This window comes from Montipora capricornis, chromosome 6, assembly GCF_036669925.1.
Source record: "Montipora capricornis isolate CH-2021 chromosome 6, ASM3666992v2, whole genome shotgun sequence".
Classification (NCBI taxonomy): Eukaryota; Metazoa; Cnidaria; class Anthozoa; order Scleractinia; family Acroporidae; genus Montipora; species Montipora capricornis.
In genome coordinates this window covers 54,432,797-54,444,668 of record NC_090888.1, presented here as the reverse complement: position 1 = coordinate 54,444,668, position 11,872 = coordinate 54,432,797, and the positions used below count along the sequence as shown (strand labels likewise).

The window sequence follows — 11,872 nt, the reverse complement described above, 5'->3', positions numbered from 1 at the left end:
TATCTCTCACACTGCAGCCCCCCTTTCCCCCCTCCCCTCCCCCCCTCCCCTCCCTTATCAGTCTTGCTAGCAAGACAGAAAAATTTTTGCAAACTTAAACAGTCAACACTGAAATGGGGAGAGGGGAAGGGAAGTGGGAAAGGTTTTTAAATTCTAAATACTGCGGGTATTGGAAGCTATAAAAGGTGTTTTTTAATGAAAGTGTCTCAACAATTTTGTAACTTTTTGTAGCACTAACGCTTCCTCACAGATATCGCCGGTAAGTAAGCACGTGGTGCTAAAGTGTCAAGCAGTCGAATCGCTACAATTCGTTTCTTTACAGTAGCAAAAACGTTTCCTACAAACTTCTTCACTCACCTACTTTTTTTTTTAATCGAGTTTAAAATTATGATCTAGTGGTCGAGTGGTTATGATCGAGTGGTCGAGTGGTTAGGGAGTTGGGTTTACATGCGGCTGCTCCGGGTTCAAATCCCGTTCTAACCTCTGGTTAAGATTTGTTTCCGGTTGTCCAGGATTCAACTGTACCACGCTTTGTAAATAGCAAACTGGTTGACTCCTGCTAGTTGGGATTCTTAATAATGTTTCTGTTCAGTTTGAATTGTTTCTTTCACATTGTTAAAGGTGGGGTGCCTGTAAACTAGCTTGATAGCTAAGTGCACTTCCACTATAAACAAAGCATTGACATTTACATTAAACTAATTGTATTTGGCATGCTGCGAAATTCTTCTACGGTCCTTCAGTATAAGCTGAATGAACTTAAAAACCCAACTAAATACATAGGCAGCCCAAGTTCGTGTCACTAGAGTATGAGTGCAAGCGATGTTGCGTTACAGGCAGCCGTTGAAAATTTAAACGAGTTATAATAAATAATAATAATAAATAGATTTATATAGCGCCATATCCTAACTGCTCTATGGCGCTTTACAATACTGTATTAAAAAGATAATGACTACATTAATTAAAAATTAAGACAAAGATCACATGAAATCACAAAATATTTGAAAAAAAGCCTTTTTGAAAAGGTAAGTCTTCAAACATTTCTTAAAAGTAGCTAAAGAAAAACCAGTATGTCTCATATGAATGGGCAAAGCATTCCACAAGCGTGGGGCAGCCACTGCGAAAGCTCTGTCACCATAAGACTTTTGAATAGACCTTGGGAAAACCAGAAGAGACTGATTGGATGACCTGAGACTACGACTGGGGATATACGGTGTTATCAAATCACTAATATAAGAAGGGGCTAAATTATTCAGAGATTTAAAAACCAACAACAAGATCTTAAAAACAATGCGCTGCTCCACTGGTAACCAATGGAGCTCAGAAAGTAATGGTGAAGCATGACCAAATTTAGGATAACGCAGTTCTGTACAGACTGTAGCCTCTGAATCTGGTATTTTGGTAGTCCGTATAAAAGATCATTCCCATTGTCTAACCTGCAAGTTATAAAAGCATGTATAGGCTCTGTTGTTGACTCCTCTGACAGATAGCTCCTAATTTTTGGCTATCCTCCTTAAATGGTAAAAGGCCAATTTGCATATAACCAATGGACCTTTGTATGGGAAATAAAATACCGTCGATTATGAAGCCTAAAAAACGCTCAATTTAACGGTCATTCAATAAAGGAATGAAAATGACTCACCTCTGGTATATTCTTGTTCCTTTTGGAGCTTATTTTACCGTTTCGTGAATTCCGTGTTTTCAATGTTCTAAAACGAAGTCAAGGCTGCACACTAAGATTTCCACCATAGTCAGCTCAGAGGCGATTTGCGACTCGAAAATCCATCCCAGCCGCGATTTTTTCACGCAAAGCTAAAGCCACATCATTTGCGAACCTCGGTGAATGTTTCGTCGTCAAAAATCCCCACGCACTTGGCTGGAAATGAGCATTTTCTGCTTCCGATTCCACGATAGCTGATGAAGTTAACGGCTGGTGATCATGTGAAAGGTCCCGGAGCTTGGGTCCGAAGTCCAATTAACTCCACCCGATGAGGTACAGTCATTTCATGTACAACACTTACCCCATCCCCACACCGGGTTCTCGAACAGCTCCATGGTTACGAGAAGCCGCTGTGGGGATGGGGTGCGTGTTGAACATGAAATGACTGTTCCTCATCGGGTGGAGTTAATTGGATCTCGGACCCAAGCTCCGGGACTTTTCACATGATCACCAGCCGCGGATGGGGTGGATTTTCGAGTCGCAAACCGCCTGTGAGCTGACTCCTGTGGAAATCATGACTTCAGGCTTGACTTCGTCTTAGAACATTGGGCTGCCTATGCTTAATACTGAAACAAAGCTGAATTCCCATCAATGATAAATCCAGTCGTACACAAGATATCTTAACCATAAAGTCACGACTGAGCAATCAAAGTACCTTTAATTGTCCATTGTCAACAATATACTTATTTTCAACTGAGAAAACAGGTTGGTTGCGTGTCAAATTCTGTTGTGCATTGACTCAAATTTCTGACCTAGTCAAACAACTTGTAGCGAAACGACCAGAATCGTCGCAGCCAACGTTTTGTTGACACGGTCGAAGATGTGAAGATGAGAGTGATCATGGCAGTTATGATTTGTTATGAACACTACTTATGTAGTGAAAGTAAAGCCGCGGATGGGGTGGATTTTCGAGTCGCAAACCGCCTGTGAGCTGACTCCTGTGGAAATCATGACTTCAGGCTTGACTTCGTCTTAGAACATTGGGCTGAATTCCCATCAATGATAAATCCAGTCGTACACAAGATATCTTAACCATAAAGTCACGACTGAGCAATCAAAGTACCTTTAATTGTCCATTGTCAACAATATACTTATTTTCAACTGAGAAAACAGGTTGGTTGCGTGTCAAATTCTGTTGTGCATTGACTCAAATTTCTGACCTAATCAAACAACTTGTAGCGAAACGACCAGAATCGTCGCAGCCAACGTTTTGTTGACACGGTCGAAGATGTGAAGATGAGAGTGATCATGGCAGTTATGATTTGTTATGAACACTACTTATGTAGTGAAAGTAAAGCCTGAAAAAAAAATCAGGTTTGTACTGGAGTTTAACCCATATTAGACCTCCTCGATACCGGTGCAGTGCTCTACCGAATGAGATAACAAGCCAACTGGGAGCTGGTCAGTTTGTTTGTTCGTAATAGACTTGTGAATGACGAAGAAGAAGCAGACAGATGTAGCACGGGAAGAAAAAGATATTGGAAAAAAAAATGCTTCTGCAAGTGCTCTCCTACGGCAAAATCAAAGCAAGACCCACAAAAGCTACTAGTACACAATCTAAGGAGGATAAATATTGGATTAGCAAAACGACCGGTAAGAAATCGAATAAACCTAAGCATTTAGTCGTTCATTGTGTGAGGCTATATTTACATTTGCAGTTATTTACTGTTAATGTAGTTATTCTTATTGTAAAGTACTATTATAAACAACAGAAAAATTTTGCATTCGTTTTCCGATACTCTCTTTTTCGTTTTCGTGATATAATCGGCTTCTACATTGACAATGAAATATTTTCGAATGACAACAATCACATGTTACTACGTCAAACACTTAAATTAGTGGAATACATAATCGATGTAACATACGGTGATGCTCATGATTCTTGTGAGCGGAAATTTAAAGATAAGCAGGTTTCCTTGGAGTATTCAAACGGACACAGACTTTCAGTACTTTCGTCACACAGCGATAACTCTAAGCTACCATTTGACAGAGACGCTCGGCTATGATAACAAGTCCGAGACTTTGAGATCTTGAGGAAAAAATGCGAGACTTCGAGACCGAAAAAAAATCTACTATAAACGCTGTCAAGATTTCGAGATCGGATGAAAAGTTTGCGAAACACAAGATTTTGGAGGTACCATTCGCCACCCCTAGTGGTCAACCTCAAGAGTTGGGTGATTGTGATCTTTGTGTTGAATTCGCACATATCTTATCAATCTTACAAACACTCGAAAGAAAGAAAAACCAGACTAACAAAAACAAAAACACGTTGTCTTGGCGTCATTTTGATACAGCAGTATCCTTTGTTTCCCGAGTAAACATGCCAGGTAAATTGAGCACGGCGCTCGCCGAATTGGATGTTAATTTTCGATTTACTTGTGCAGCCAAAAGTAGTATAAAAAAATTTGAACTTAGCGAAAATCTCCCAAAATGTTTTTCGCTAATGGTAACTTTTTATATTTGCTGTTCAAAATTCATGTTGTTTTTATGTCGCAAATTTTGTTGCTGATGGCAAAATATTTTATTCTCGATCGACACTACCTGAAAACTTCCTTCTGCTCTTCCTAAAAACTATATCAATATTTATTTACTTTTGCATCAATATTTGTTTTGCACAAAGGATGCTAACAAAATCTGTACCTTGCTTAGTTCGCATTTTTGAGCTTTAAAATAGAAATTTTTGGTGCTAGGTTTCTGACGGCAAGTCGTGTATTTTCAGGCCACCCATCCAAATACTAACCCCGCCGGACAGGGATTAATTTCAATAAACATGTGTCTTAGAAAGCTCTCAGACGCTCAGAGTGCACCCGTAAACTTGTGGTGAAAAAAGAGTTTTAACTTAAAGGCAACTTAAAAATGATCAGCAATTCAGCCTCGAAACCGATGTTTTTCGATTCCCTTTTATTTTCTTTAATCTTTCTGGGTTTAGTATTTTACTAGTAACCACATGTCTTCTCAGGGGGCTATTTACCGAAGACATCTACCATGGCACTATAATGATATACGGTACCAAAACAATATCGTGTACTATTAGGGCTACATGTTACGCAAAGATAACTTGAATCTCCTGAAAGACAAAACGCAGCTCATTTGACAATTATACAGCGCTGTGTTACTGCACTACCACACGTACGCAATGCGTGCCTATTTTTTTAACAATGGTCCTCCTCGCCGAAGGCTCCCCCTCGGAGTTCCCCTAATAATCGGTATAATTTGAAGAATCGTGTAATCAGAACAATGGGAAGAATCGTATTTCAAAACAGAATATAAATAATCGGAGAATCGGAAGTATCGTATGCGAAAACTCATATTTTCCCTGATCACTCATATTTTTCCATGATCACTAATTTGCCATGATCACACCCTTCTCCGAGCAATTAAGTATGCAATTATGTGATTCTTGTTAGATCACTGAGATTTTATTCTCCCAGGTGCGCGCGTTCTCGTTGGTTACTTCGAGGTCACATGACATCTAACAATAAAACTCTTTCCCGCCAGAAGTCTCTGAGCGGGCAAAAATGTAAAATCTATGACGTCATAGGGTGACAGTGCACTGTTATCCGCCAATGTTGACCGACGATTTCACCCTAAGATGCTTTAGAAATCATTTTCCAATTCTGCGATTTTATATTGAGATACTTTAGTAATCAATCTAACATTACTGTGGTCTGTGAGTGTGTCCGTCCGGGGGAAACTTTAAGAACGACTAATAATCGAGTATCACGTATACTGTAGTCTTTTGCTTTTTGTTCGTTCGGGCGAAACTCTTTTAGAATTGCATAATCGGAACAAGCGAAGAATAATATACAGATTTTGCCAAGCCTAAAGGCGGAGTTCTCGTGTGATTTATTCTTGCCTAATTTAACCTTGCTTGAGCCTGATCGAAAACCAGTACCTGGTAAGTAGTCATCTTTAAAAAAAATCTAGACCTAGATGATCTGTAGACTTGGGCCTGCGATATGGTCACGTGATACTGGTCAGCGGATACGCTGTTTTGACAGGTGTCAATTAACCTTAACATAACACTGGATGTCCAAAATGAAAATTAATTAAATACTAGTACAGCAAATATTTTTTTCCTTTTTAGGTGACTGAAAAACTTACAGATTCGGTCATGTTTGACTCGATTGATATCACCATAGCAACAGTCAGGTGTTTGATTGACATTACAAGCATCGCTGGAAACTTACTCGTATGTGCTGTCGTAATGCGGCGTGATATGAGATACACAGTTAGTATCAGCACCATTGAAAGAGGGTCTGAATGGGGGGTGTAAATGTCAGTTGTCGTCTATGTGTCAGTTGTCAGTTAACTGGCTGTTAATAATTAACTGAATACCTGAAATTATTTCTCTTTGGCCCATAAATAAATAAATTAAAATATATTAAGTGCAAAATCCTTATTTTCCACCATTTCTTCATCATAATTCCAATTTATCAGAAATAACTGCTAAAATTAATGCCTAATTAAAATTTTCAATTTGCTCATTGATGACATCAGAGTTAGTATCTCTTATGCCCTCAGCCAATGTACCTTACAAATACAGTCGAAAACGAGCTCGTACGGGACTTCAGAAACATGGAAATGGAGGTGCTATGTCATGGTCCTCAAGTTGTCTTTGGAGTCAGTCTGGTATTCAACCACTTGTGTAGGTCACTGATGATGGGTCTTCCACGAACGTGTCGGCCCGTGGTGAAGTGTCAACTCATCTTCAGCCTCTCTCAGGATTACTAAAATGCTGGGGAAAGGGTCCCAAACTAGATCACAGGGTCCTAACAGAGTACCCGGAGAAAACGAACTATCCAGTTTAGTGCAACAAGCGCTACCCCCGGATAAGCGTCGCTGTCCCAATGCGGTGCTTATTCACGGAATTCTTCAAATTAAAAAAAAACACTTAAAGGTAACTGTAACACAGCATGGGGAATTTCTTTGCCTCAAAACCGATGTTCTTCAGTTCAAAGTGATTGTATTTCACTGCTCGTCCATTAAGAACATGCCGTAAGATTCAAATGGTAACTATCAAATGACGTGTCTGTTACTCTTCGTACAGAAATATTTCTCTTTGGCGTCCAATTTTTAAATAAGCGCTTTCCTCCAATAAGCACCGTACTTGAGGTGCGAAAAATTAAATAAGCGCCGCGGGGCTTATTCGCGTAAATACGGTAGTACAAAAACGGCCAATTATTTATGACCATTTATGGGCATGCGAGTTCGATGACGTTCGAATGCTGCATCGGAATAGAGACGATAGAAGCGAACGATAGCTTTTAATAACAGGGAGGAGGGGGAAACAACTCTAATAAACGCTGTTTGAGCAATATTAGGTCTTAACTTAAGTCGTCCCGGAAATTTGGATCATCCTCCAGAATTTTTGGGCTCCATTCCCAGAGATTTTTAGAATTCCCGGCATATATTCTAAGATTTGCCGTTTATTACTACTTGTGTAACCTAACTTACCGAGCATTTATTAGAGTTGTCCCCCCCCCCCACCCCCCGTTAATAACGCGTGACCCTCATGTAACAGATATGTTGGAGTCCAATTGTTGATGATTAATTTTTAACAGACTTATTAGAAAACTCAGCGTGACGGTTGCGGTCTAAGACACATGACCGCTTAACGAAAAAAGGCAACGTTATAGTATACTTTAAACAAAAAGGCTATCAAAAAATGAATTTCAAACGATTATCAAAGATAATCAAAGATGTTTTGTCAGTTCTTAGTGAAACCGGCTATAAATCTCAGCTGTCGGTTAGAATTTTCCGCTATTTGTCAGTTGTCAGTTAATCCCATCCAGACCCTGTTTGTTTGTTTCTTTGTTATTTATTTGTTCGAGTAGGTTGAAGTATTGGCAGCTATACAGGTGATATGGACTTGCTATAACTACCCACCCATACACTAACAAATTAAAGACAGCTACAACACAGGAAAATTCATCCCTTACTCTTCTCGAAGAGTGTGTGGGTTCTTTAACGTCCCACAGGGAACATATGAACATCAAAGATATTTGTGAGACGGGACCTACGGTTTATAGTCCTTATCCGAGAAGACTTGAAAGGCTAACCATTTGCAGATGTTATTACAAAGGCAGCACTTTCTCCTCAGTTATTTTTAGGGCGCGTTCGATTGACCCTATTCCGGAGTAAGAATACGTGGAGTGATAATTAAAACGGTAGGTTTGGCGCGTTTTGAAGCAGCAAGGACAACAAAAATATGTTTAAAATAGCATTTTAGCGGATGTTTGACAATTTCTATTTGAGTCACCGTAAAAACGAAGGATTTCTACCTTATATTCCATGCAATCTTATTCCGGAATACGGTCAATTGAACGCACCCTAAGACAATGCGGCCGGAGTCGAACTCACGACCTCCCGCATGGCAGCCCGATGCCAACTGACCCACCGGTGCGCGGCATTTGGTCCAAGTCTTCATCCAAGGGAACACAAGGGCAAAGCAAACAATGAAATACCGAGGGGTATAGCAAAGTGGGGTAGGGAGGGTTTAGAGTTTGAGGGTTGAAGTCTGTGAGTGTAAATATCCAGTTAAATTATACTTTAATTGAATCAATATGGCGGAGCTTGTCGAGCACAGAATAACCACAAAGCCAAAACCCTTTGCTGGGAAACGTAACATCACTGAGATATAAGATGGTCCTGAGGCTTTGATTTTACTGAGACAATATCTTTCAGAGCTATTTATTGAATCGGTTGCTTTCTATTAATTCATTTTTTATGTCGTAGGACTCCTTTCAACTATCTTCTTTTGAACTGTGCTGTGGCGGACATCGTTTATCCTTTCTTCTTCTTTTTTCCTATTTCATCTACCGTCACTCTCTTAATAATCCTGATGCAATGCCTGTTAATGCAATTTGCCTGTCTTTGGAGAAGTTGGCGTGGATGGGAGCTAATTGTTCCGTATTCAGTCTGATTGTCATTGCAAGGGAACGCTACTGCGCTGTAGTTCATCCACATTCAATTCAGCACAAACTCACTTGGCGAAAATTGAAGGTGCGCTGAAAATTCTGCAGAGTGTATACGTTGTATACATAAAGATTACTTTCAAAAGGCCTTTGGCATGGGAGACTTGACATGGGAAGTCCAATTTGAATCAAACAGTAGAAATAATTTAAAAACGTTGGTTTTATTATGGCAAATTAATCCGCTGGGTCCCCTATCAAATGAAATGAAATTTAAGCTTCAAACTTCTGCTCTCAGTATTTTTCCCTTTCTCATTGCGCTTGTAAGGCCGAGAAAGCTCATTTTAATTAGTAAATACTAACCTGTCGTCAGTCAAGTTTGGAAAGTACTTTGGTCACCTTTCCAACATTTCCCTTTCGAAAACTAATAGTTTTAATTTCGTATTCCTGTAACTTGTTCTCCTTAAATTTCTTCATAAACTGTTAAGAATTTCATTCATCCCATCCTACAGGATATTATCCCAGGTACGTGGATCATTGCAGCTCTGTTAAGTTCCCGGGGATTCGTCATACAGAGCTTTGAAAGGGAGATCGCTGTAAGGTCTTGTGATCACTTCTGGGATGATAAGAAATTGCAAAAGGCCAGTTATCAGCTCATTTACGTTACCTTTGTTGGCATTTCATCCCTGTTGTTAATTGGCTATTACTCCATCGTTGTGTACACTTTATGGTTCAAACATGACGATCAAGATCAGCGGCAGATAGGAATGCAATTATTACCAGTGCATGTGAGGCTGTCAAGACTTTCTAAGCGGACACTCTAAGGAAGAGGAAAAAGCCTCGACACTTCTTGACATCTATGCATTAATGTCAAGGCCCACATTATTATGATGGGGAGCCAAGAGTCTATCATCCAAGAGTAAGATTTACCCAAATTGGCCAAGTCCCCATTAGCATCAGAAGATTGTCTGTTTTTCAACCATGTTTTGTGGGAAAAAAAAAATCAAACCAAATCGGCTACCTCAATGTTTTACCCAATTCAAACCCTTTGGGTATAAAACGTTTTGCTCCAGGTATTTCAATAACATTTAACTTAGAACGCTACATTATAATGCAAATAGAATACACAAAGAATCTTAATTCCGGAAAATCTCAATTATGTTCAACATTTGGTCTATTATTTTTTCCCCACAAAATTGGTTTCAAAACAAACACTTTTCGGACGCTGATGAGGACAAACCTGATACCAGATTCTTACTCCTGGGTAACAGACTCTTGGTCAACATTACAACATTTATATTGCTTATTAATCTATTCTCTGTTAGAGACGATCTGGGAGCTAGGACCACTTTCATTTCATACGAAATGTTCACTTCCGGTTTCCATCTTTGGCTCAAACACGTCCCGCCCTGCTCCCTATCATGACCTATACAATCTATTGATTGAACATTTAAGCGTCAAGGTTACGACATGCCATGCGTATTCTCGACTTTTGAATAACATCTCGGGTGTAATGTTTGTTCCCCGAATTAAAAAGACATGTTATTGCTTTTTAGCATTCCACCTTGGACACGTCCTTTTAATTACACGATTTAACATCCGTCATCACCAAAATTGGTGATTTAAGGACGGTGCCTACTATTGTTATTGCGCATACGTTCTGCGCATCTCGAGATACTCTGGTCTCCTATCGGTGATGCTTACTAGTACAGGGATATTTTTGCACGGTTTAAACTATCCGGAGAAAGTAGATCTTGGTAAGTACTCTTGGTATCTTGGTAATTGTGGAGTAGCCATGCATTTTTGAGAGATAATTAAGCTTCAACTTGAGAAAGAATGTCATACATTGCTTTGTATTTCAAAGCTTTTTACAAATCAAAAATCTTTGAAAAATGCGTGGTTACCCCTAATTTTCTTTTTAGATTTCAATAACACTTGTTAAGATCTACATGTCCTGCATAATCATAAACCGGGGCAAAAGTATCTTTGAATTAGTAGGTACCATCCTGATCGTACCATCCTTTTTTTACACAGGGTGTATTAAAAGTACGGATACGAGTTACCTTCATGGTTTTGTCTGTTACTACACTCTTTGAAATTACCTGGATTTCAGACAACGTAATGCACGTTTTGAAGGAGTTTGGCCTCTGCGTAATCAGCGATGTTGCATTTCCCATTGCTCACACCATGATTGTTTTCAATTCAGCTGTCAACCCATTTGCCTATGCTCTGATAAACCACAGATTCAGAGAGAAGATGAAAGGAATGCTATGCAATAGTTTATGTGCAAGTGAAAGAAATATCAAAGCTGATCATCCACGAATCATCAGACTCTGGTATCACTAAGCATTCGCTCCAGAGGAGAGCTTTGTTTTGGTTCAAATGCCACCGACCACAAAATTTTAACAAAATATGAGCTATAGAACGTGATTACTATTTTTGTCTATCAATTTATATTTGTAACATTTTTTCCTCTTTCCTACAAGAAATGTCAATGATCGATTATTCATATCAGGGTTTATGTAAACGGCTTCACTGCCCCTCTAATATAACGTGTCTGAGAAGAGCCCTGTGATTGAATAAAACACGTGACAGAGGTGCATATGCATTGGCTTTGGAGTGTTACAAAACCTTATTATTTGTCTGAGAGATCAAGAGTGCAAATATCGCAGCTGAAGTTTTTTCTACGTTAGCTGTTACCATGCTTAGTGTCAATTGGAGCATGTTTAGACTGGAGCATATCAACAGTTGTCTCTTACATTTCACAAACATCTTGTAACCTGTTTAAACGGCTTTGAATGTCAATTTCACACATAGGGTGAACAAATCGACTTCAATTTCTCATGTTTGTCAGAGTCCAGACAAAACCTATACAAAGAGCGATGGTTGTAAGTTTAAAGGTCTCTTCACATAGTATGTACACATAATTGCCGAACCCCTTTGTTGACAATCATTATGTTGTCTTTGCTGTATCTGATATGTTCACTGACATAACATAACCAGAATTTACCATTTTGTTAAAACCGCATATTATATTTGTTGTTATGAAATTTCAAGCTTTGATAGTGATCCTCTTATTATTTTTTCCTCTCCCCAGACTTTCCGTGCGTTTTCCAGTGCTAATTGATTTCCACAATAGTAAATTGGATAAGTGTTGTTATGGCATGTGTGGGCTCCCCAGCACAGTCACAAATGAATCTATTTTTAGAATACCCGTTTCCGCGAAAATCAGTTGTCATGT

The 11,872-nt window shown here is 39.2% G+C and overlaps 1 protein-coding gene across 1 annotated transcript in view; it reads left to right on the top strand.

The window, feature by feature from the left end:
* Window positions 1–10,977, top strand: part of LOC138054158 (neuropeptide FF receptor 1-like) — a 15,184-nt gene extending 4,207 nt beyond the window's left edge. Inside the window, exons 2-5 of the mRNA XM_068900653.1 lie at window positions 5,805–5,948; window positions 8,456–8,722; window positions 9,144–9,419; window positions 10,666–10,977. Of these exons, the coding sequence (XP_068756754.1) occupies window positions 5,805–5,948; window positions 8,456–8,722; window positions 9,144–9,419; window positions 10,666–10,977 (999 nt within the window). The remainder of the gene's footprint in view (window positions 1–5,804; window positions 5,949–8,455; window positions 8,723–9,143; window positions 9,420–10,665) is intronic.
* The last annotated feature ends 895 nt before the right edge of the window (window positions 10,978–11,872 follow it).